General features: G+C 46.0%; 1 protein-coding gene across 7 annotated transcripts in view; it reads left to right on the top strand.

The window, feature by feature from the left end:
* The first annotated feature begins 18,588 nt into the window (after window positions 1-18,588).
* The window catches only part of LOC144764028 (uncharacterized), a 1,051,947-nt gene continuing 1,043,568 nt past the window's right edge, over window positions 18,589-26,967 (top strand). For 6 of the 7 annotated variants that reach the window (XM_078650166.1, XM_078650163.1, XM_078650164.1 and 3 more), the window contains exon 1: window positions 18,589-18,803. In XM_078650166.1, coding sequence (XP_078506292.1) covers window positions 18,755-18,803 — 49 coding nt within the window. In that variant the 5' untranslated portion in view covers window positions 18,589-18,754. The remainder of the gene's footprint in view (window positions 18,804-26,967) is intronic. The other variant, XM_078650165.1, reaches the window with a different exon arrangement.

The following is a 26,967-nucleotide window of genomic DNA, read 5'->3' as shown; positions in this document are numbered from 1 at the left end:
CTTCTATACCTAAATTATGTTTTAATAAAGCTAATTTCCGGGATGCGACAAAGGTTTCTCCCCCTATCGCTTCCAGATAAGTTTTGAACGATTCCTGCCAATCCTCCAACACCATGGATGGAACACCAGGATTTTTTTTAAACCTGGGCGGTGCTAAAACTGATGTTATGTTATGTTATGTTAAGGGGATTTTGTATAGCGCACTGTCACCGGAGGTATCATGGCGCTGAAAGGGTGCTGAGGAAACAGAGGGAATTTAGCGGGATTGTGGGAAAAGCCAGGTTTTTAGTGATTTGCGAAATTGAATGAGAGTACCGGAAGTCCTAACTGAGAGGGGAAGAGAGTTCCAAAGTTTGGGGCCGAGAAAGGCAAATCTTCGACCCCCAGATCTACAGAGTTTGAAAGGAGGGACCACCAGAAGATGTAAGTGAAGTGATCTAAGGTTACGTGAGGGACAGTAGGGGCAGATAAGGGATTTCAGAAAGGCGGGACAGGAACCAGAGAGAGATTTGAAAATAAGACAGCCAACCTTGAAGGCAGCCCTTAGGCTAACCGGGAGCCAATGTAGCTTGATAAGGAGGGGTTTGGCGGACTGCCACTTCGGAATCCCGAGGGCCAGTCTCGCCGCCTGGTTTTGAATGACTTGCAACCTATTGATGGAGCATTTGGGCAAGCCGTGATAGATGGAATTTGAAAAATCCAGGCGGGAGAGAACAAGGGCCATGATGACTTGAAGCAAGGCATCGGGAGTAAGAAGGTAGGCCACCTTCCTGATCCTGCGCAGTTGGAACATGCAGGAGGAAACCACTGTCCCCACCTGCGGCCCCAGAGAGAGCCCAGCGTCAATAGTGACCCCGAGGCTTTTCACCGAGGTTACCGGGGAGGGAGGAGAGCCAAGCTCTGTCGGCCAGAAATGTGGACCCCAGTGGACGGCGCTCTTACCCGGCAGGAGGAGCTCCGTCTTACCGGGGTTCAATTTCAGCTGGTTCTGACACATCCACTGAAAGATATGGGACATGACTGCCTGAAAAGTAGGAATAGAAGAGGGAGAGTTAAGAGAGAAAATGAGTTGTAGGTCGTCCGCGTAATTGAAGACGCGGACGTCCCACTGCCTCAGAGAAGAGAGAAGAGGGCGAAGATAGAGATTGAAAAGAAGAGGGGATAGAGAGGAGCCCTGAGGGACCCCACAAGGCAGATGTTCCCTAGGGGCCCTAAATGTACCTAGGCTGAGGGACTGGGATCTCCCCATAAGGAAAGATTTCACCCAGGCCAGCGCCAGGCCCTGGATGCCGGCCTGTTCGACACGGTGGAGAAGGATGTTATGGTCCACCGTGTCGAAAGCGGCCGACAGATCTAGTAAAACCAGGGCCTGGGAGGTACCCTTGTCGGCTCCGTCTCTCAAGGTGTCTAGGACAGCCAGGATCACAGCCTCCGTAGAATGACCAGGGCGGAAGCCGGCCTGGTTGGCCTCGAGAAAGATGGAACTCTCGATGAACCCCGAGAGACAGGCAGTGACATGGGCTTCCAAGATTTTTGAGAAAAAAGGTAAGAGAGAGATAGGACGATAGTTTGCCGGGACGGCAGGGTCGGCTCCATGCTTCTTCAACAGAGGCACTAGAACGGCCTCCTTGAAGGAGCTGGGTACCGTCCCGGAAAGAAGAGAAGAATTGAGCAGAGGAAGGATACAGTCGGGTAGAGAATGGCAGATGTCGCGAAGTATGGAAGGTGGACAGTGGTCGTCAGGGGAGCCAGACTTGATCCGGGCAGCCAGGTTGGCTAGAGATCTAGCGTCTAGTGGGGGAAGCTGGGTGATAGAGAAAGCATTATGAGGGGGTGTGATGGGAACAGCATCCAATGAAGTGACCGGGATAGTGCCCTTAATCAAAACAATCTTCTGTAAAAAAAAGGTGCTAAGTGCATTGCAAGATTCCTGGGTAGGTGCCTGGGACAAAAGCGTTCTGGCGTCAGACGTGAACTCGTCCAGAACTCTAAAAATCTCCTTCGACTTACAGGGAGCTGACAGGATACGCTCGGAGACATAGGCTTTCTTGGCTGCAGAGATAGCAGATTTGTACCTATTACGAGCTGCCACATAGATATCTCTACTTGACGGGCAGTAGTCTCTTCTCCATCTGCGTTCGAATTGACGAAGTTCTAACTGTAAAGTTTTGAGGAGTGGAGTAAACCATTTATGAGAATGGTTATGACGAGAGCGAGGGAACTTGACTAGTGGGGCAAAGATATCGCTGGCTGATATGAGCCAGTTAGAGACTTGCCCATCTAGCTCATTGATGTCAGGGTTATTGGGGGGAGGCGGACGAGTGTGAGACAGATGAGTTAACAGTTTGGAAGAGTCGACGGCCTTCCACTTACGAGCCATGCAACCCTCCCGCGAAGGGATCCTGGCCTGACCAGCCATCGAGATGGTGGTATCGATAAGGCGGTGGTCCGACCACACGCAAGGTGTAATAAGCGGGTGGGAGGGCTTCACCCCATAGACCCAGATATGATCAAGTATATGGCCACCACTATGGGTGGGGGAGGTGACTAGCTGGCTGAAGTTCAGGCTCGAGAGACCTTCAAACAATTCGAGGGCGTGGGGGCCAGCGTCCCTGTGCTGAAACCAATAATTAAAGTCCCCAGCAATAACTATGCGAGGAGAAGAGGTAGCAATGCTAGCAAGCTGCTCAATAAACAGTGCGGGGAAAGAGGGCATGGATTGTGGGGGGCGGTAAAGTACCATAAAGGTAACAGCGCCCACCTCAGTTCCAAGACTGAAGACAAGATTATCTACATCGGGAAAAATCATGGAAGTGGGGGTGATAACCTGAATATCCTTACGTATTACCGCCGCGACCCCTCCTCCAGGGCGACCCCCATGGCGGTTGGTGTTAAGCAGGCAGTAGTCAGGAGGTAATGCTGCCAGTATGTCCGGGAGGGAGTCGTCCGTAAGCCAGGTCTCAGAAAGTAGAAGAACGTCAGGTCTTTCAGTCGTAAGTAGATGGAAAATATCAGTTTGATGCCTGACTAAAGAACGAGTGTTCAAATATAGTAGGCGGATCTGCGACTCAGGAATAGTGAGGGAGGTGGGAGGAGTGAGTGGGCCAAGGTGGGGGGGTAGATTACCAGTGATTCCTAAAGTAGTGATCCGCGTCCAGGTGTCAAACGATAGGGGGCAGTCAGCAGCTCGAAGGTGCATCAGGGCGGGGGATGAGTAGGAGAGGGTAGTATCCACATCCCTAGGCCCTAGGCCCGTCCTGGCGCGGACGGGCGCAGACGGGCTTGACTCTGGTGCGACTCCGGCGCGCCTACGTCGCGCCCGCTGCGCTCGTCCGCTGCGCTGACGCATGGGGCCCGTCTAAATAGGCGATGACGCCGAGGGGGAGGAGTCAGGAGGGCGGGGTGGGGGAGGAAAGTTAAAACACAAGGTGTGCCACTCACCGCTAGTAGTCAGCGATGTGATATCCATGTGGATAAATACCGCAAACTATACTAAAACACAATCCTAAGTTGACAAGTATGTAGGAATGCAATAGTCCCTTCTTACAATGTCTTACTGGCATGGTAATACAATAAACTAAAATAAATAATGTAGTCTCCATAGACTCTGTAGACCGGTCACTTGAACAGTTAAAATAAATAGTCACTGTAGACTCATGTAGACCGGTCACCTTTTACAAATCATATGCTTGGCAACACAAAAAAGCTCTGTTGATCACTTAATGCTTGGCAACACAATAAATTAAAATAAATGAAGTAGACACCGTGGAGTCAGTAATTTATCTAATGCTTTGATAACGTAGATATTGCAAACTTTGACTGCAAAACGGATGGATTGCTTTAAAATACATCCCACAACAGTGATACTACCTGTAATGTAGTTGAAGTTTGGCACGGCACTCGATGAATCCTCACACTGTGCCCCACATTGACAATACCTGTAATGCGGTTGACATTTATCACAACACTTGACGAATCCTCAGTGCTCCCTACTACATATGGTTCTGCAGAATGCTGTGAATTAGACGCAGGTGCTTCCGCGTTCTAGTGGCACAGCTGGCATGCGTAAACAACCACTGAACGCACTGGATATGCAAGTCCAGGCAACACTGTGGTTCTCTGTCACTGTGTAGCACATCTGATATGCAGTACACGTCACAATCTTGCTGAACACCCTCGTCAGGGGAGAAGCAAGCTGCTGGAAGACGTCTCCAACTCCACAAGACACAAGAACTCTTCCTCGAGGACGCCACTGCTCAGCAACATGGTAGGCAGTGACAGCACTCGTCGGAACAGGCGTGCGCACCCAGTTCAAAGTTAAACAGTGGGCCAGTATCTCTGAAAATTAAATAGCAAGCCTGCAACTTCCCAAAAACACTCCTACCGTACATAAATAAGGCAGAACGGAGGAGCACATGCAGATCATGTGGAATTTTGAACATAAACTCCACGAAAACGTGCACTGTGGCCAAGGTGCTGTTGTTGCCCTTCACAAAACACTCAGAATTTCTTGTCTCAGCAGCACTCTTGGGGTACATCCCATTTTCGTCGCCACTTTTAAATCCACAGGAGCCACGCAGAGTAGGTTTACAAACAAAAACCCCAAATGTCCTTCATCAGCAAATGCCTGCTCTCTGTCCCCGGGATTCCACATTCCAAGTGCCAGTGGAGATAGCAACCAACTGTGGATGTTGCTAGGACACAACATAGATAAAACAACTATAATGGGGGAAGCCCAGATAGTAGCACTGCATATGTATGGCATTGAGGCCCCTTCAAATAAAGCCCAGCGAGCTGCCAACCCCTAGCTGACCTTCCCCATATCAGCTCTTGCTCATAAGCTAAGATAATAGCAAACTTGAGCCATCTCCTCAAAGTTACATTGGATGGATTTAAACATTGACCTGTAATACTAAAGGTTACAAATAATGCACCCACTTTCCTCAAGTCTGCTGTTCTAACCTAATACAGTGAGAGAGCTCTCTTAACATCCAACATCTGAAGTAATTGTCCTTCCTGACACTCTGGGAAAGGACCACAAACAAAACATGTCTGGGAAATATCCAAAAAATGGTTCAGAATAGAAGAGCACCCAACACTCCCATCCTCCTTGCAGATGTGACTGCCAACGGAAAAAACACCTTTAAAGTAAGAAACTTTTATGTGGCATGCTCTAAAGATCCAAAAAGTGGAAACTGCAACCACCCTAACACCAAAGGCCAACCCCAGGGTGGTACCGGGGACCTGTACACTGGCCTTTTGAGAAAGCAATCATATAAAAAACCTTGCACCTGAAGACTAGGAATTCACATTCCATATTTCTAAATGCGATTATTTATGTCCATTGGGCCTGGAAGGTGGAAATGGTCCAACCCTAGTTCGAAACCATCTTTCAGGAAATCCACATTTCTGATTTTATCCATAAGTAAAGCAGTCAAACCATTTGAAATATCTCACTTGTCAAATGACTGGCAATGACATGAATATGCTTTGATGTTGCCAGATGCCTAGATTGCTAAATAAACATTGATTTTTCCGGCGATGAACCTCTAGATTCAAGTGTTAGCCTCTCAATAGTCAAGCCCCCAAATGAAGACAACTCAGGGCTGGAAGAAATAACTGTGGACAAGCCAGAGGACAGGGATCCACAATCTCTGCCTTCTTTAGGGGGGTCGATAGCTTGTCTTCTAAGCATGCTGGAGTTTCTGGGGAATCCCAAATTTGGGCATGGGTGCTATAGTAAGGGATCTCAACCAGTCTTCTGATTTGATACCATAGCTTACAAGCTGATTGCAGAGTCATTAGCTGAATCTTTTAAAAATATTTAGGGTGCCCAGATTGTAAAAGGATAGCGCTTTCTGCTGTCATTACTTGCATTAGTGGTGGATATGTAGAGTCTGCAATAAGAATTGACCTGATGTTTTATTAATTGGAAAGACCGACTATACTGTAGGAAGTCCGGACTTGCAATTCCTCCTTGTTCTTTCTTTTTTTTCAGATTTCTCCAGGCTATTCTTACACCACTGGCTGCCTAAATAAACCTATTCAGTTCCCACTGTAGTTTTTTTAATCCAGGCCGTTTTAAATTCTAGCAGTATAGTGTTAAAGATATATGTAAATTTAGGGAGTATTGTCATCTCTATCGCGTTAGATCTCCCTATAAAGGATAGTGGCAGGCTACCCCATGTTTTTATAAGTCTCATCTCAGCCACCTTAATATTGAAATTAGCTTGGAATAACTTGTCTATGTTTTTCGTTGCCACAACCCCCAAATACCTTGACTCGTCCTTAGATTGTGGGTTATGAAATGGGAAGTTCCACTCCATTATTTCCGTTTTCTGATCATTTATTTGATACCCTGAGACTTCTCCAAATCTTCCCAGAATATCTATGATCTTTGGTAGTGCTGTTAGCCTGCTTGTAAAAATCACTAGGTCATCTGCATATAATGCTATTTTTTTCTACCAACATTGAGTCTAGAAAGGAATATCAGCATTGCATTTTCTAATTGTATAGGCTAATGGTTCTATATATAGATTAAAAAGCAGCGGTGAGAGTGGGCATCCTTGCAGTGTGCCTCTATTAGTGTGTATCTCTTTCATTAAATTCCCATTTATCAAGATCCTTGCCGTCTGATTTTTTTTTTTTTTTTTAAGGCTTTTATATCGCGCTCTATTACTAAAAAAATAGTATCCTGGCGCGTTGAAGGCCGAGCAGTGTGGGAGAGAACAAGTAACTGGATTTACTAAAAAAGGGGAGTTTTAGACGGTGATGTTAAAGAGGTAAGTTTTAAGGCCTTTCTTGAAAGCACTAAGAGTCGAGGCAGTTTTTAAGGAAAGAGGAAGAGTGTTCCAGGATTTTGCTGCTCTCACTGAGATTGATTGGCCGCCAAGTCTGCAGTATTTGAATTTGGGAACAGACATTTGACACAGATTGGCCGAGCGCAGAGGGCGGTTAGGGACATACCGATAGAACCTTTTTCTAAGGTAGACGGGGCCGGTTTGGAGGATAGCTCGATATGCCAGTACTAAAATTTTAAACAGAATCCTGTGGGCAACTGGAAGCCAGTGAAGAGCATGGAGGAGGGGGCGGGCACTGGAACGCCGTGGGACATTAAACAAAAGTCTGGCAGCGGCATTCTGAATAACCTGAAGACGGTAGATCAGGTATGCCGGCAAACCAGAAAACAGTCCGTTCGCGTAGTCCAACCTAGACAGTATTAAAGCCCGAATAACAGTCTCTTTGGCTTCTTTTGGTAACACGGGAAAGAACCTGCGCAGAGTTTTTAAGGTAGCAAAGCAGACCCCGGTGACTTTATTTATGTGGTCCTCAAACTTAAGGTTCTTACTGAACCACACCCCCAAATTTTTTACCGGACCTGATGCGGCTTTTGGAGGAGGTAGGTCGGTAGGCCAAAGACACACACTAAAATCTTCAGGAAAAGAGCCATAGAGCAGGATCTCGGATTTGCTTTCGTTACATTTTAGTTGGGCTTTGGCTAACCATTGAAAAACAGAGGATAGGCAAAGTTGAGCCGCCGACGTATCTAAATTATCTTTGGGCCAGGTAAACAAAAGTTGAGTATCGTCGGCGTATGCCATAATTTTTGCTCCTAACTGTTCAGCAAGGTAAATCAAGGAGGTAAGGTAAATGTTAAAAAGCAGGGGGCTTAACATAGATCCCTGAGGGACACCAGTAGAGAGTAATTTGGGGGTGGAAGCAAAGGGAGGCAACCAAACTTGTTGCGTGCGGTTATTAAGAAAGGAAGCAAGCCAGTCAAATGCAGAGCCAATGATACCTATGTCAGCTAGTCTGGAGAGTAGAAGGGAGTGAGGCACCGTATCGAAGGCAGCAGAGAGGTCCAGTAACACCAGAGCCGCTCTGCCACCTCCGTCGAGACACTCCCGAATAGCCTCCGATATTTCGACTAAAGCTGTCTCGGTACTATAGGCGGCCCTAAAGCCAGACTGAGCTGGGTGTAGGACCTCCGTAGTTTCCACAAATTTCTCCAGCTGCTTAAAAACAATTTTTTCACATACCTTTGCAAGCGCTGGAAGCAATGATATTGGTCGAAAATTGGACGGGGTAGCCGGGTCTAATCCATTTTTTTTTAACAGTGGGAGCAATTTTGCTTGCTTCCAGCAATCGGGGACAGTAGCCGTGTGAAGCGAGAGATTAATGATCTGAGTTACCTCATTTCCCACCGTTTCAGCTACTCCCGCAAATACTCTGGCCGGGCATGGATCAGAGGGGGATCCAGATGTTAGAGCAGCAACAATAGCAATGATGTCCGAATTTAGTTGGGGGGTGAATTTAGCCAATTGGGCGGTACGCGTGGGCATTAAAGGAAGCGGAGTTGTAGGGAGAGATGAGGGGCCATTACAAACATTTTGCAAGTCCACCTGAATTTTGGCAATTTTTTCAACGAAGAACTTAGATAGTTCCTCACACCATTCCTCTGATGCAAGCAGCAGAGGTTTAGACGCGCATGGAGAAACAAAGCTTTTAACAATCGCAAATATTTCTTTACTGTTGTCATTAGCTTTGCTAATGCGCCCAGCATAGTAGCTACTCTTAGCAGATCTGATGGCTGCATAATACTTTTTTTGTGCAGTCCGCAGGTCCTGCTTTTTCTCAGGAAGCACACAGCCTCTCCAGCTTTTTACAGCCTGATTTGAGGTCACGGAGGGTATGAGAAAACCAGGGTTTAGAAGGGGTCGAGCGAAGTCTACAAACCCGACTACTCTTAATTGTTGCAGCAGTCGCACACTCCACCCATAGGTTGAAAGTGCTGGCAGCAGCCTCAATATCAGGAGGGAGCAGTGGGCGAGAGGCAGCAAGACCATCTGAAAGAGTATTTATATTAATCTTCTGTGTATGGGCAATTTGGGGATGGGTCGCAGTTGAAGTCACTAGAGGCCAGGAGAATCTGATAAGTTTATGGTCCGACCAGGTTACTGGCTCAGGATTGACCATGTTGATCTCAAAATTCGTGCATACCAGATCCAGAATATGGCCTCCTAGATGCGTTGGAGCCACCACCCATTGTTTTAGCTGGGCCATAGAGAGAGTTTCAGCTAGGCGAGCCACCTCAGGTAGGTCCAGACTATCAACATGAATATTAAAATCCCCCAGAAGAAGGTACCGGGAATGACGTAAAATCCTAGGGATTATAGTTTCCTCTAAGATCTGTACAAAATTGCCGATGTAGCCAGGAGGGCGGTAAACCAGCGTGCCACCAGTGGATGAGTGAGCATTAAATATCAGAGAAAAGTGGAGCATCTCCGCTTCTGCCAGTTGTTCTTGGGCATCAAAGGAAAAAGTCCACTGTTCTCTGAAGACCACTGCGGTCCCGCCTCCTCTACCCGAAGGGCGGTCAGATCTAAATATTTTAAATCCACGTGGAATGGCAAGTTCAACGGAGGGGGCACAAGTTTCGTTGAGCCAGGTTTCCGTAATAAAAAGTAGATCCAGCTGATTGTCACTCAGCAGCTCAAAAATATCTGCTGCATGTTTGACCAGTGACCTAGCATTAATCAGACCGGCTTTCACCAGTGAGAAATTAGCGGGACGGGAAGGTGGGTAGTTAAGGCTAGGCTGGAAGCAGAAATTACACATTTGGCAGACCCGGAACGCACTATTAGACACATCCCATGCAGCGTTACACTTACAAGAAGCGGCCTTCAGTGACATGAGGTGCCCACGGGTGTACCGGGTGGAGTTGTTAAGAGGGCGCCGAGGAGTGTTGGCAGAGTGGATGGCCCTAGGCCCGTCCGGGGCACGGACGGGCACAGACGGGCCCTCCTTTGGCGCTCCTTCGGCGCGCAGACGGCGCGCCCGCTGCGCGTGTCCGCTGCGCGTCCTAAAGTGCATTTTTATTTGTAACCCCAGCTCCTCCCTCCGCTGGAGCGCTAACTCGGCTCCAGCCGGGTCCGAGCCTGACTTAAGATGGCGCCCGTCTAGCCCTCCACAACAATCGGCACCATTTTTATATCTACTCGTCACTGCTTTGGAAAATCTTTCTCCTAACCCGTAATGACTGATCATTTTATGCAGGAAAAGCCAATTTACTCGATTGAACGCTTTAGCTGCGTCGAAGGTAAGTATTGAAAGAGGAGTTTACCCTTCCGTAGCTAGGTCTATTGCTCCAATTAATTCATGGGTCAACTCATGTAAGTGTCTGCCTCCTATAAATCCTTTCTGATTGTTATGTATCTGGGGCTAATGACCCTGCCCAGTCATTCGGCCAGTATCTGCATATATATTTTATAATCACTATTTAATAGTGATATAGGCCTATAGGATTCACAGCTCTTAGGGTCTTTTCCTGTCTTTAATATTATCCTGAATAAAGCCTCATTCCATGATTGTGGTAAAGCATATACCTCTGTAAAGATCTTATTCAAAACATCAGTTAATTTTGGGGATAGGGCTTCCTTTAATGCCATATATAGCTCATTTAGGAGAGCATCTGGGACCACTGCCTTCCCTTTCTTTAAGTTCTTAATTGTTTCCAACACTTTTTCCCTGGTTATCTCCGCATTAAGAGGCTCTCTTTGTTCTTCTTGTAGCTTTGACATTTCTACTTCTCCAGATACCCATGATTTGTTTTTCTGTGGCCTGCACCTCATCCATGTATAAGTTTTGGAAATAGTTGGTGAAAGCTCCCTCGATCTTCCGGTCATCTGTGGTCACACTTGTCTGATCCTCCTCTCGAATCACTAAAATCGTATTCCTGGTTTTTTGGCCTTTAGTTTCCAAGCTAAAAGTCTCCCGTTGCCTTCCCCATACTCATATTACAATAGCTTACTAGCTTCCCACTTATACCTAATTCTACTTTCCAAGATGTTTTGTAAATCATTTTTTTCTGTTCTATTCCCCAGACTTCACCCTTTAGTGAGCCATATAATTCCTGAATTTTGATCTCTTGTGGCCAGATGTAGGTATCCTAATACCGGTCGGTAACGACCGAAAATACTGATTTTCGGCCGTTACCGACCGGTATTTGGATACTGAGATCTAGGGCCACCTAAAATACAGATTCGATAATTTTACAGAATCGGTAATTTTACAGATTCGGTAAAATTACCGAATCTATAAAATTACCGAATCTGTATTATGAGATGTAGGTAGCACTGTAATCAGTGCTATAGGGCTTTAAGAATTTGTTATTTACCACCAACTAGAAGTTGGTGGTAAATATTGAAAAGCCTTGAAAAAGCATTTTTTTTGCTTTTCAAACGCTGCCATGTTGCAGACATACATGCCCTTAGGGCATGTATGTCTGCAACATGTGCACCCATACACGATTGAGGGGTGCAACAGGGTGTCAAAGTGACACCCTGCCACCTTACAATGTTTCCCCTAATTACCGAATCGGTATTTAGCGATTCGGTAATTGACATTCATTCCTATGGGCCTCCAGGCCCATAGAAATGAATAGCAATTACCGAATCAGTAAATACCGATTCGGCGATTCGGTAATTTAAAAGGTGAAATTACCTACATCCCATTTACCTACTCTTAAATACCGAATCGGTATGATTCGGTATTTAAGAGTAGGTAAATGGAGATTACCTACATCTGGCCCTAAATGATTAATTGTGTTCCTTGTATATCTGTTCTTAGAAATAGCCAAATCAGCCAAAGTCCCTCTAATTAGCGCCTCATATGCGTCCCAAACTATTTGAAACGTAGCAGCATTTTCATTTGTTGCAAAATAGTCCTCACTATCTACTCTCAATTTCTCCACCGTTTGTTGCTCTAGGAGGAGGGTTTGGTCAACTGTCCATCTTATAGTAGCCTGGATAGTTCCGACTATTAATGTCATACAAACTGCAAAATGGTCAGACAAGTGGGCTGCTATATGTTCAACTTTATTGACTTTTTTAGTTAGAAATGTATCCACTAGAAAAAAAGTATATTCTGGAGGCATGTCCATATTTTTTATTCCTGTAGGTGTACCTATTCCCCTTGTCCCCTTTGCTTTCCCAAATATCCTTGAGCCCCAGATACACTCTATATTTTTTCAACCATGTCCTCATTTTAGGTACATTAGAATGTCTACTAGGTGGAGATCTATCTCTTTCAAGGTCTATTAACAGATTAAAATATCGTCCTATAATTACAGAGACCGTGATATGTAACAATTAATTGTATAGGGCCTGGAGCGGTACAGGATCATCTAGGCTTGCACCATAAAATCCTGCTGTGGCAAACCTCTCACGTAAAGACTTCACCTTAGCAACCTGCCACCTACCCTTTGGGTCTGTGATGGCCTCCACAATCGGCACCTTAGCTGATTTTTTAAATATTATTGCCACGCCTTTTACACAGCACGACTGATTTGTCAAAACATAACTGTCAACCCATTTTCGTTTTTTCATGATCTCTTCCCATTCCTTCTTCCGAAAGTGTGTTTCCAGAGAATTATTATCTCACACTTCACTATTTTAATGTATTCCCAAAAATATGTCTCCTATTTTTCACTCTTAATCCATTTAAATTCCAGGTAATAATACTAAATGTCATGTGATTAGCCATCCCCCTCGCCCATATTAATGTCAATATATCAAGTATGATCATTGCCAAAACTGAAAGACCCGCCTTGCCTATCCTATTGCACAGATCACACAACATATTTTTTTCCTCTTTTCTCCCATATGCTCCCACAGCCAGTGGAAAAATAACCCGTGACCCGTTCCCCCCTTTCCTCCCCAGGGAAACCCACCCTTCCTTCTTTGGGCAAAACTGAATTGCCCTTTTGAGTACATTTTCCCAGTAGGCGTCACTATTTACTCATTGTATTCCCCCCTTCTTCTTTACTATTTTTGCTGCGCTTTCATTTGATCTATGAACTCCCCCACTTCTTTTGGCTCTCTACTGTTATACATTTGGTTACGCCACATTATTTTCAGAGAGGCAGGAAAAAGCATTTGTGCCATGTCTCCTGCATGTATTGACCCAAATCCCACTGCCTATCCTGCGTCACCCTTGAGATGTTTGAACGGATGAAAATTGTGCTGTCCACTCTAGAGAAGGTACCAGCTTTCAGGGCTTCGACCAGGATTTTTTCCTTCAAGACAAACGATTTAAAGTTAACTAGTATTTTCCATGGATTTTTTCTAATTTTCCCTTTCTTAAGTGTCATTTCTTACAGGAAGGTACAGGGAAACGTGGCGGCCGGCTAGAGAGTACAGTCAGGAGCACCAAAGATCACTAGGCAGAAGGAAAGCAGGAACGTATTCCTCCTGAAATGGAATCACTTTGAAAATAAAATTATAGTTAATGCGCACTAACCAAGCAAGTTGAAGAAGCGCAGGAGCCTCTGCAATTTCTCACTCAAGCGAGAGCGGGAAAGGGTTACACTGCACAACAGAAGCTGTGAAGCGTGGAGAAGTGTGGCTCACTGGTTAGAGGAGGCAGACCTGGAAGCAGAGGTCAGCCCGGGACCGGGGTTCAATTCCCGGCTTGGCGGGGTCTTGAGTCCTAAAACGTCCATGGATTCGACAATTCTCGCTCCAGTGCCTACTCGATTCATGGGTTCACACTCTGCGACTCTGGGCAATAGCTTGCTTAATCTCCACAACGGCCCCTCGCGGCGGGATGCCTGGCTTTCACCTTGTGGATACCCTGCCGGGGTTATCTCACAGGGGAATACCAGGACGGGTTCCCTAAGCAAGCGCTTAGAAACCGCTTGGTGATTTGCGCTATATAAATTCCTGTACATTTACATTTACATGAAGCTCTGCCGGTGTGGAGGGGGGCGGCATTGGTGCATGGGCGGAGGCAGCCACAGGGCTACGCTGGAGTCGGTGGGCGGCTGCTAGTGTTCCCTTCCGGGACCCTCCGGGAGGTCATGGGGGTCACAGAAGCCGCAGGAGTTGCGAGGTGGGCTCTGAGAATACGGTGGTTGGCCTCGGTGAAAGAGGAATTAAGGATCCCCTCACCACGTGCATGACACCGATAAGTGACGGGGTAGGGGCAAAGAAAACTCCTCAAGTCCCCTCTACTACGATTGCTACCCCATTAGATAACAAAGACAAACAAAAAAAAAGGCAGCACATTTATAGGGAAGACGGACATGGGCTATACAGGGACCCAGATGATTAGCTATTGTTTATGGAATAGGACGTTGGTCGCAAATCGCCCTGCGGTAGAAAGCACGAATAAAAGCCCTATCATAGTGCCCACAACAAGCAATCAAATGGAGACCCGAGGACTTGTGCAGAACCAGGACATAATTAGCTTACCTACAGCACCAGCTTATGGTAAGCAAGCAAGTAAACTAGTCGGCACAAAAATTAACATTACGCCATCCTTGCGCTCCTTTTTGAAGGTGCAGGACATAGCAAACTTAACAGTTTGCGAAATTCAGGTGGACCCAGAGAATAGGCCCAAGGCAGACACAGCAATAGGTTCCAAGTACTGTCCCCAGAAGGGCCAAATGAAGAAGTCTTGCTACAAACAATAGCCTTACATGTGGATCTGAACGATATAGCCAAACAACCATTACCACAGATACAAAAGCAGAAAGAACAACTAGAAATGGGGAAACTGATGGAAACCCTAATCACTGAAATGAGAGCAAACTTTTCAAAGTCAGAGAAGAATCAGGAAAAAATACACGAAACCTGTGAGGCCCTCTCGAGACCAAGGTGAACGCCCTTATGGAAAGAGTGCTAGAGGTAGAAATCTCCTTGTACAAAATAGGAAAACAAGTAGAAGTCAACCAGGGCAAGATACAGTGTTTAAGGAACAGCGACATAGAACTGAGAGACAAGATTGAAATGAAATGAAATGAAATGAACATTAGAAAACAATGCAAGGAGGAATAATTTAGGGGTTTTTAATGTCTCTGAAGGAATGGAAGGAGAGGACATCAAAGGCTTTGTGATCAAACTTTTGAAACACTTTATACCGGTATTACAAGAGCTAGGCCTAGAGGAAGATATTCAGAGAGTACGCTGAGACCCTTTTAAAAAATCAGTCATCCAAGTATAAAAAAATACATCTGAATTCCCTTAGAAAATAAACATCCCAAGATCAGATCCAATACTTTTGAAAATTCTCTGGGAGAAGAAGAAAGGTCAAATGCAATACCTGAAACTGGTAATGTTCCCTGTTCACAGAAAAACACGTTAAGGTATTGCAATTCACTATGAATTGTAAGATCATCTGCAAAGTCAGCATCTCAAACCTTTTTTAAGGTATGAAAGTGTTTACTGATTTTAGATCCAGTATAGGTTTGAACTCTCCATTTTCTTTGGTTCCAGACATAGGATTGGATACATTTATGTTCCCTCTTTTGTGCTGGAACCTTCACAATTGCTTTTTTGCTTACCAATTTCTGCACCCCAGTCAAAAGAGCCTCTTTCTTCACTTGTGTTGCAGTAAGGGGATTTACACAAAAGTAGTGTGGAGGAACCTCTCTAAACTCTATTCGATATCCTTCTTGAATAATCTGTAGCACCAAATTGTCCTTGGCTGGATTTTGAAAAGGAGTATGCACGACTGACCAGATTTTGTAATAATTTATTGGAAAATCGTTGCAATCCAGATGGCCCATCTCTACATGGTATTTTTCGACTTAAAATCAGTGTTTGATTTAGTCCCTAGGGCACACCTATGGGCTACCTTGAGGAACAGTGGAGTACCATCGGATATTTTGCGAGATATTGGTCCGCCTTCATCTGGACACTTACACCCATGTCAGATGGGGCCGGGAGGGGAGCTGGTCGAGCGAATTGAGGTTAAGAATGGAGTTCAGCAAGGCTGTGCCCTTGACCCAACTCTCGTTTCCCTGTAGCTCAATGATGTGATATCATATGTAGAGGATCCACTCTGCTGCTATATTAAAGCGCTATAGAACTTCTCGAACAAGGTATACCTCTCCTGGACTATGGGTGTAAACGGGAAAAGCGGTGGGTAGTGCTCTCTACGGGGAAAAACTTTGGGACCCTTTGAACCTGTCCAAACTTGGGATAGCAGAGAACAAATTCTTGAGAGCATTAAACAATCTCCCAACTAACGCCCCATTAATTCAGCTAAGATGGGACTTGGGCCATAACCCAATAATTTATAAATCCCAATTGAGACCATTACTCTACCGGAGAAGAATTACATTTTTGCCAGATTCGAAAGGGCTGTCGTTGAGCCTTGGAGGAGGTGATGCTACTGGACAAAGGCGCAAAATCTAAGTGGCTAGCTTATGTTCCAAGGCTTCTAGAGCAAATTGGCTTAGGGGAATACTGCCCTCCTCACCCTCAATGACTCTTTTATCTAGGACTACGCTTATGTATGCATACTGGGTCTTTGTTTACCATAATGAACTAAGGAATGGCTTAGAGGGTTCACTTTCTTCCCAGTTTCTAGACTTAAAATCGACTGCCAGTTTGATTCTTTTTTTAGGATTTTATTAATATGCCAATTGCTAGGTAACTTGTTCTCATGTTTGGTTATGGTATGTTACCAATAATGTCCTTCTTATTAGCAAAATGGAACCATACCCCCACAACCAGCGCTCTCTGCCCAATAGGCAGAAGAATCATTAGTACATTTTCTCTTCTTCTGCCTGGGTTATATCTGCCCTAGGAAAGCATGGATTATTCTTCTGAGCAAGCAATTGGAATGCAGCCAATTTGAGATTGCCACATGGTTCCTTTGTACAGATTCTGCGCAGATGGTTGTTTTGTGTGGTATCTAAGAACCTTTATTGAAGCTGGGCTATTAGAAACAAAGCACTACAAGGAACAGCTAGGCTGGCACACCCATTGTGTACCTTTTCCGTTTCTATTCTTGTATTTTCATTGCTTAGGTGATGAAATAGATGTTTTTTTTAGCAGTATTAATAATTGTAATTAATCTGTAAGTACATTATAACTCTAAAATTAAAATATGTATCTTTTTAGGTCTCATTCCTTAAAGCTCCCTTTTAAGTAACGTCTTTTAAATTAGTGCAATCAACACATCTTGAATGTTTCAGTTCATATCATTTCAAATATATATAGTACATCATTTTATTTTTTTGTTTTTTGAGTATTTATTCACCGTACTATATCGCATTTGTTTTGTAACTTTTTGGGGCGAATAGCTCAAATAATGTATTTTGACTGACTGATTTTAGATCCAGTACAGGTTTGAACTCTCCATTTTGTTTGGTTCCAGACATAGGTTTAAATATGGGAAGAGGTGTGGCGCCGCGGCCAGGGTGACAGACGCTGGAATCTGGGGATCACGGTTCGAACCCCGGCTCCAGCGACAGGTTAGCCCAGCACCTTGTGACTCTGGGCAATAGCTTGCTTAATCTTCCCGACGGCCCCCAGCGCCTAGAGACCCTTACGGGTGATTGTGCGCTTTACAAATGTGGATTATTATTATTTTCCCTCTTTTGTGCTGGAACCTCCAGGAATTCTATTCACTATCCTTCTCGAATGATCTGTAGCACCAAATTTACCTTTTTTGATTCCCTCCATGAATGCCTGAAAAATTTGAGGTGACCCCCGATCAGCAACATGTACCATGAGGAGTCATAGTCATGATTTCTGCTTTGGTTGTCCTTGAGCAGAAGAACTTGACTGCTGTATGCGGGGTTTTTCTGAAAGTCCGTATCCCATCCCTCTTAAGGGCTGACCTTCCATTTTTGCTTGAAAAGACGGAACAATCGCCCTTCGGGAACTGAATACTTTATCCTTCAGTGGCTGAGGGTCAACAACTGATTGACCTCAGCTGCTTTTTGAACCACAGACTATAACTCATCCCCAAATAGCTTGAATCTTCATCATGGGCTCTATCTGTGAGCTGCCACTGAGAAGCAGCTGTTGCTGCGGCTGCAATGAAAGGCAAGCATCGCACCCATTGCTCCATCACTGCTAAACTGTCTGGGATGTCTGCTGCTTCCTGCATTATCTTTACTGTCCCTTAAAACTCCTCCATCAAGGACTGAACGACATAGCTGGCACATGACTCAGTCCGGATAGAAACATTTTCTGCCGCATCGGCCCTTTTTGATTTCCATAGCAATCCTTTTACCAACAGCACTCGAAGGAACAGCATCCTCCTGTAATATTTGCACCATGTGTAGCAAGAGCTGCCATCCAGGAATCCACCTTCACCAGAGTCAGGAACTCATGGCTCAAACCTTGCACGGTATCAGGGTTTGACAAGACATGTGGAGAGGTTTGTGCATCTTTGTCCTTGCAGTCTCCTTCCAGCACATTCCACGCTGCTTCACGCAGAGGCATGGAGCCTGGTTCCTTCTTCTGGTGATTACCACAACACCCTGCGCTTCAATCAACTGCTGGAGCCTCAGCAAAGCCATGATAACGGCCGACCCGCCACGGCGGGAGCCCCGGCCTCCAGACGGTTCCCCCGGCTCCTCAGCTCCCACGTGCTTCCTGCTCTCACCTGCACGCATTCACGCAACCATCATCCAATCAAAACCCAGGCTGGGAACGTTTCTCGAATCTTCCTGCAGCAGCAGGTCGCTGGGCGACAATCATCCAATCCGAGCTCAGGAAGACTTTACCTGACGCCTCGCGTCACTTCCTGCTGCACGCCGATTCACCAATCGCAGCGTGGCCCGCCCTCTGCCTCGTGCTGCGAGCGGCTCGCGCCGGTGGCATCCCAGGAGGACGGCGGTTGGCCCCGTCAGCCGGGATGTAACCCCGCCATTCACCGACCTCCCAGCTCCGCCCTGCAGGCAGCCTGGCGGCAATCCTCCTGCTTCTAGACCAGTGAACTAGGCAGAGTGGAGATGCGGGGGCTCGAAGAAGAGGAGAAGAACAGCAAGCCCTCATTAACAAGTAAATGGTATTTTAAAGACCTGTGAAGTACCCTGGCGAGGCTGTGTGTGCGCCTAGGATGATGTCTCAGCCCAGGCTGACACACTTTGGGGGTGGGTGGGGGGGCTGAAGTCTTTGAGCCCAATGGGCGTTGCGTGCCTGGGTGGGCGTTGCGTGCCTGGGTGGGCGTTGCGTGCCTGGGTGGGCGTTGCGTACCTGGGTGGGCGTTGCGTGCCTGGGTGGGCGTTGCGTACCTGGGTGGGCGTTGCGTACCTGGGTGGGCCTTGCATGCCTGGGTGGGCGTTGCGTGCCTGGGTGGGCGTTGCGTTCCTGGGTGGGCCTTGCGTACCTGGGTGGGAAACAGGTGTTTTGGGTAGGAGGAGCACTCGCTCAAGGGGTGTTGGTGGGAGTGGGAAGAGGAGGTAATGGTCCAATCCACACCATCTCTACTATTCTTCCAATGAATCTCCCTCATGTACCCTGGACTGCTGTGTCTGGAGATCAGAAGCAGGAAGACAGCTGTGTGTGGGATTCAGCAGGGGGTAGGCCTCCTTTCATTTTAGAACTAGCACTGATCATCATTTCTGGTAGAGGTGACTGTGACATGGGCTCCTCCTGGGATGTCTCTGGCACAGGCATGGCCTTGAGAGGTGCCAAGCCTGGTTACTTGGGTTCAAGCACATCCAGTCCAGGGCCTTGCCCAGGAATGAGATATAAGCTTGGCTCCAACACTGAAAGGAAAGTAGGTTTGTAGCACATGTCCCTCAAACAGGGAACAGCTTGCACTTGTTCAGAAGGTTTGCAAGAAAATCCACTCCCAGTGATTTATGTTCAATGCCTTTTGCTGGTTTGCACAATGAAGAGCACGGGTCGTGCTCTGTGGCCGTACGCCAGCATAGGTGACGCAGGGTGTCACTCCTCCCACCTCTGGATCTGTGACAGCTGTTAAATTAGAGTCACACACAGTCTCCATTCCCAGAGAGCACTGCTGTCTCTACCATGAGAAGAATATACATCAAGGTTCTTCAGTGGGTGCTCTTAGCTCTCTGCGTTCATGGATCCCGTATCCAGCATGATTATATTGTGGGTGAGTACAACATGCCTTGGGCACATATTTCTGCATCTATCCAGAGAAGCTCCCCGTGTCATTGTTATCATATTAAAGCATTGATAGTTCGTTTTCATGTCTAGGGAATGCAGTGTTAAGGGCAGGAGTTTTTAAGGAAATCTCTAAACACGTCCCACCACTTCTCCTGCAAGGGAACCGCCGGGAGTATTCTTTAGGATCTGTCATAGCGGCTAGAGTCCAATACAAAGGGACAAGACGCTATATAAGCACAGTCATTCGCTCACCCATTTATCACCCACTGTAATACATTCTATCCATTAATATTCTCTTTGGGTAGTTAACCAATCAATAGGGACTACATCCACAGTAATTGTGGTACAAGTGTACTCCCTCACAGTCATTCATCAACTAATTCACTACCTCACCCATTCATTCTCATTCTCTCACTCAATCACTCACAAGCTTTTCAGAATTCTATTCCAAATCCTGTTCCAAAAACATTTAAAAAACCACGTATTCCAACCGTAGCACTAACCAAGCTTCTACAACAAATGCACGTTTTTTTCTTCACTGCACATGTTGCAATCTACTGCAGTCAGTTCAGCAAATGCTGTATCATATTATTTTGTCTTTCTATATGTCACTCTTTGTTTACAGCCCCTCAGCCTATGTATGTAACTGCTGTATTTGCCAAATCACCCTCACTAATCTAACAGCATCCTTAGCTGCGACTTTCTCTTGACCTCCCCCATCCATATCCCCCTGTAGGCCCCCAGCCTGGAATGGGCATTTTACCCAAAATACCTGAGCCCTATATTGCAACCGTCTCAAACCTAAAGTAATTAGGTTGCACAGTATTCAGTGGCCCTTATACAAGACACTGCCTATGAAGTACTTCTAAGCCTGGCTAGTAAAGCTCACCACGCAGCCAATGTTTGCATTTTGAATTACGCTGCAAAGATATCCTTTAAAATCCTTAATGGAAATCAATAATTTCATTTAAATGTTTCACAACAAGGTAAAATTCGATAGTTAGAACACATCCAGGATTAAAATCACCATGCCTTGTTTGAGGCTGGCAGGTAACCCTTCATGAGGGGTTTTTCGGGACTCAAATGACAAAATCTTACGTAGTATTTTCTTGTTCTGGAACCACTCTTCAGCTAAACTATGCACAGCACCTCATCTGTATTCATACCCCTTTGCTGTTTGTATTCCCTGTCATTCCTTTTAGGAACGACAGACGTTTTAGCTTCTAAGATTTTCGATGCTCTACTTGGCACATCATGGCAACAACGCTGCCAAACTCGGCAGCGGAGGAGTTGCCCTTGATTGGATTATTGATTCAGCACCATTTCAAGCCTTGGTGTCTATAATGTCAGAGCCAAGGGAGTGTCCTCAAGGGGTATTAACACCATGAGTCTCCCTCTTAAATATTTGGATGGGGATACAGACCCGAAGATTGCAGTCTGTGTTTTGCTGTTACCACTTGCCTTTATTGCAGAGACATAGTATTTGGCATATAAAGCAGGGCTAGAATCCTATCTGAAGGCATGATGGAGGCACAAAAAACCTCAACAATCACACGTTCACTTATTGTTTATGCATTATAGATGGAGATCCCCAACTTCTAGGCGACATAGCCTAGGGTGCATCATGCAGAGGAGAATACCTAGCAGATGCCATGTGTTTTTTTAGGCCCGCTTGGCAATCATCTTTATTTTTCTGTAACAAACTCCTAAAGCAGGACATTTATTGCAGAAAAATGTTAAAAATTAAGTACCTCAGCGCACAGTGGAGTCCTACCTGCATGTCTCCATTATGATAACTGACTAAAGAGCAATGTATCAATATTATAATTCGGAAGAAAGTACTTTTCAATATTCATGTAACGCAGAAAAATAAACCAATGTTCCAGGGCTGATCCCAGCAGTGTTCAGGAGGGTACGCCCAGCGAAAATGGAAACGGGGGCGAGGAAGTAAAGGAATGACACCCACAGGGGGATTGCCAAGGGACCAACAAACGCGCTGCAAATACCATGCATTTGGCCAAGCCTACTGAAGACTTGGACGACAAAACGGACCTCAGAGGGCCACTCTGAAAATGCTCCCTCTCACTCTGAGACACGGAGTACAAGAAAAGGAAGCAGTGAGGCAGCGCCGAGCAGACACACTGCTTCCTAGCCAAGTAACCAATGAAGCAAAGAGTTTCAACTAGTAAGCTGACTGGACTGATGAAGCACTGAGGCAATGCCAAGTAGAGACACTGCTTCCCAGCATTAGACCAATAAACAGGAATTTCAGCTGGCTGGAACTACAAAGTCAAGTGACCAAGAAAGGAGAAACTAGTCTCCTCAGAAGCCTTAGTTGAAGTGCGCAGAGGGAAGCTCGCGCAACAATCAGGGTGAAAGTCTTGCAAGAGACAGTGTAAAAGTACATAGTCTGTGCATCAAAAATGGCGGCCATCTTAGAATGTCTTTTTTAGGCCTTTACCACATAATGCTCTCCCAATGTTTATCAAAGAACCTATCTTCATCAATTTGTATCTCAACCCATGGCCATTCACACTTGGATCATGACTGACCAGAGCCAGGAACGGCTTATTCCTGACAGTGAGCCACTTCAACAGTCCTTTGGGTCCGGCTCTTTGGGATCACAAACCAGGGTCCCCTCAGGAGACACCTTTTGGCTGTTACTGTTAGTTCCTTCCAAACATGGTTCAGGGAGGTTAGTATTTGTCTCTCAGTTTGAATCCTTTGTGACACCCTGCTGGTGATGGTCTTCCAGTCTCTGTATTGTACAGCTTCAGGCAGTCTTCGTTCTTTTAGCTTCTTTGATGTTGGCCAGGGACACTGGGAAAGGTCATGATTGCTCTTCAGCCAATTTGACGTACTCTCTAGTTTCATCTGCTTCAGTATCTTCCTAAGGTGTGGCCACCGGGCATGCCGTGATAGGTAGTCCACGGGATTGTGTGCTCCAGGCTTGTAAACAAATGAGAAGTGGTAGTCTTGCAGTCGGAGAATCAATTTTTTTCTATCTCAGGAGGCAACTTTGCTGAAGATCCTTTGAATAAAGTGTAGTGTAGTTCCTATATTCTCAATAGGCTCTGCGCATTGGAATAACATATCCTATAGATTTGACGTAGGACTTATGTCGAGTAGGTCTCTATCGAATATATTAGACTTAATTGTGAATGCCAGCTAGCTCAGAGGTCACTAGAAACTTTCTCGAATAAACAAGAAGGGATTCGTTTCTGACAACCGCATAAACATGACAACTTTTTTTCCCCAAGATAAAACGTATCTTCAGAGTCATGGAAACAATAGATAGATATTTTACTCAGTCAATCGTGCATGCTTCGTTTCAACAGAGGTGCAGAGAAAATAGAGAGACAGGCGTTTTCAATAAAAGGATTTATTGAACAGTCTTCTTTCTCATGCAAAAGAAATGAACTGCTACAATCATAATACTGGCTGTAAAGTATAAGGCGTACAGCAAGAAGAGTATTATAAAATAATACTGTAAAAGCATGGTATGGTTTCTAAGCCATAAAATACATACATAAATAATAAAGCTAAAAGTACTCAACTGGTGCTTCTAAAATACGCCTATCCCAATGTACCTAACCTAAGTCTAGTACGAGGGAAGAAGTAAGTATGGTGTAGCATAGGTTTAGTTTCTTTGCCAAGAATCTATCCAAGATTTCTCTTAGGGTCTAATCAGCTCCGTACCTTGGTTTAGAATGAAGGAGGTCTGGTATCTCTGTCTCGGACTCGATTTCCCAACACCCCGCAAGGGGAGCTTGGAAACACTGGAGCTGGATTCTCAGCGAGAGAAAGGCAGCCTCTCTGTCAGTACGTCAGCTGGAGGATCTGCATTCTTCGGCACATGCTGTAGCGAGCTGCGTTGGGCAAGTAGATAGTTGAGCTGCTCCTAACCACCGTGTGTTTGGTAGGGCAAGTGTAGGCATATTTATACCTTGAAGGTGCCTGGCTTGATGTAAAGGCGGACATAATAACGTCACCAAAGAACCCCAAGGGAATGGTAGTTCTTTGAAAACTCCATGATTTTTAGGACAAATCAATATTCAACAAAGGAGATGTCCCTGACTGCTGAAGCCGAGTTTTCCAAGAAATCGTTGTGGCTTTTTGGAACAAGTGGAAGTAGCCATGCCTGTATTTGGACTGGATGTGCTATGTCTAAATATGGTTATGATTTCTATGCCTATATAAGGGCAAGGTGAATTATACCTATATAAAGGCATGAATCGGTAATTTACGCTTGGATCCTAAAACGCTACACAACAAAAGGAACAAGGGGCATGGTGTCACTGTTGACTGTAAACAGGTGACCTTACAAGAATAGATGGAAATTTCTGCGGGCCCAATGAATTGCGATTGTCTCCTTTTCTATGTGAGAGTAGTGCTGCTCTGTTGGAGAGAGCACTCGTCTGGTGTAGGCGATGGAAGCACACTGTTTCTGTGACAGTAGGGCTCCCAGGTCGGTGTGCTGGCTTTTCCCGAAAGCTTCTGTTTGAAGTAGGCATGGTTGGTATGTTCTAACAGCACTCCTTTAGTGGCTGAAATTCTAGCTCTAGTCCTTCACCCCATCGCCGTGATGTGGATGCTTTGGTTAGTTCTTGGAGGCTTCAGGTGAGTGTGGTCAGTTTCTGAATGAACCGGCTGTAGTATGTGGTCATCTCCGGAAAACTACTAACACTGGTCACGGGGATAAGAGCTGGTGCCCTCTAGATGTTGTAGACTATGGTTGGGTCAGGGTGACCCCTTTTGCTGAGAAGCGAAGTACAACAAAGCATAATTTTTCCTTTAGGAACTCGCACTTTTCATTGTGTGGGGTGAGTCCACTGTCTTGGAGTCAGCAGAATACAGGCCGTAGCTTACCAAGGTGTTCTTCGAGGGCTGGTGCATGTAGCAAGATATTATCACTAATGTTCATGACCCCTAGGAGACCACCCAATGCTCCCCGGATGATGTCCTGAAATACCTAATTGATGCATTAGGTGCCGAATTGGAGACACTTCTTCTGCATCTATCCGTGGTGAGTGGAAAATGTCCTGATGTGGCTGTTGAACTCCTCTCAGCCAGCCCGAGCACTGCAGGAACAAAGTATGTACCAGTCCCCTGCCCACTGGCCACTCACAAGAGAACCACTATGAGTACACCAGTGAACCTGAAAAGAGGGTGGTAATGAAGGAGACACCAAGTCTTCCACCCTTATAGAACGATAGGACACAGCTCCCTCCTCCACGCTTCTGCACCTATAGGAAACAAAGGACACACCCTATATAAACTTCTGTTACACGCTGCACTATCCCACCTCTAGTGACCACGTCCTGCCACAACATTCACGATGTCTCTTACCAGTGGGCAGCGCAGGCTCAGCTCCGTGAAGGCAGCAGGCACAGGAATTATACCGTAGGTATTCCAATATAAACTCCTGCAATAACAGGCCAATCGGGAGCTTTCATGCACTTTGTCCTTCGCTTTCTATTTTATGTTTACGAGAGGGGAAAAAAGGACTATGACAACAGAGGTGTCAAGTTCAGAAAAAAAACCCTTCTTCACTTCACCAGGTTCATAAGGGAAAGGGACTGGGGTAGAAAGAACTTCGGGAGCCCCGAGATTCCCAGCGTTTCTTGAACAAGCCCGTCGCGGAGTGACCCAAAACGTCACTACCGTCTAAAACGACTCGGATAGGCGTCTAAGTGAGGAAATGCCAAAAGCCGGCAAGACGCTTTAAAAACTGCTAGCGTTCTCCTCCTTTGCACCAAACAAAAAGGGCATTAAATCAACACCAAAACATGGCGAACGGGAGCCCCCGAACCACCATGAACAAACAACAAAATGCAAACGCTGGGATACATACAAAGGGGAAATGAAGGGGAGGGGCTGAAAGAAACGGAACATGAAACTCTCTAACTATCGAAGCGAAGGGAGGTTACAAACAGGGAAAGCAAAACCAGGACCAAGTACCGTTCTCACGAGCCCGTGAGAAAGAGGGGGAGGGAATCCAGGACCGAGGGGAAGGGAATCCAGGACAGCAAGTAACATCCAGCAAAGCAGCAACCAAGAGACCAGGATACCGGAGTCCTCACAATGGCAATAACAAGCAATGAGGTAAAGGTAGGACCACCATTTATCCCACCACCCACTGGTCATGTGATGTCAATACGTGGTCACTGAGAGAGGACTAGCCCCAAAGCCCCTAATTCCTAACAGTGGCGAGACTTGGCACCAGTAGGATCTGGTGATATCCTGGTTTTAAGTCCATCGTTAGAACCAGCGAGAATCAGTGAGTTCCCCAACAATGTAATCGACCATCGGGGCAGATGCCTCTCCCTTTTTATGCCCATATTAGAGATGTGCAAATCTACGCATATCCACTCCTCCCCGGGTAGCTTTGGTTACCTGCCACGATGATCGGCCAGACCCATGGTGTAGGTCCTTCCACTCTTTAAATGAAGCCTTTGTTTTGAGCTTTCGGAGTGCTGCCTACACTTTGGGCCTGAGTAGGAAGGCTACCCATCTGTGGAACAGGGCTACAGGTTGTATGGACTGGTCGATGTGCTAGTGGACCATACGGCCTGCCAGGCAGCCAGTGCGCTTGAATAGATGTTCAAACTTGCCTGGAACAGAGTTTATCACTCTGAAATGGACTCCCACGGTGAACTGGATCAGCTGGAGGTGTTCAGCCATTTGACAGCCTAGAAGCATTCCCGAGCCTCCTTTGGTGACAAATATCTTGACTCTTGTTGAGCGCTCCATGTGCGTTATGTTGGCAATAAAGACTTGCGAGGGGGAGGCATTTGGTGCTGCCAAAAGCATACATACTGGTTGTCATAGGGTGGAGGACTGGATTATATTGATTGTGGTCCCTGTGTCGAGTGTAATGAGGGGTTGGCCTTCCATGAATACATGGCAATGAGGTGCAGTCTGAGCGTGCATCTGAAACGGTTCGATGGCGTGGATCACACGTACAATGTCTTCTGGGAGAAGTGTCAATGTTTCCATGGCTTTGATGCCCTTCTTTACCAGCCCTCATGGCAAGGGAGTGGAACAGCAAGCCTACTTTTGCGTATCGGCTCATTTTTCCACA

This window comes from Lissotriton helveticus, chromosome 6 (genome assembly GCF_964261635.1).
Source record: "Lissotriton helveticus chromosome 6, aLisHel1.1, whole genome shotgun sequence".
In the NCBI taxonomy this organism is placed as follows: domain Eukaryota; kingdom Metazoa; phylum Chordata; class Amphibia; order Caudata; family Salamandridae; genus Lissotriton; species Lissotriton helveticus.
The sequence above is the reverse complement of the archived record's forward strand: the minus strand, read 5'-3'. Positions and strand labels throughout refer to the sequence as shown.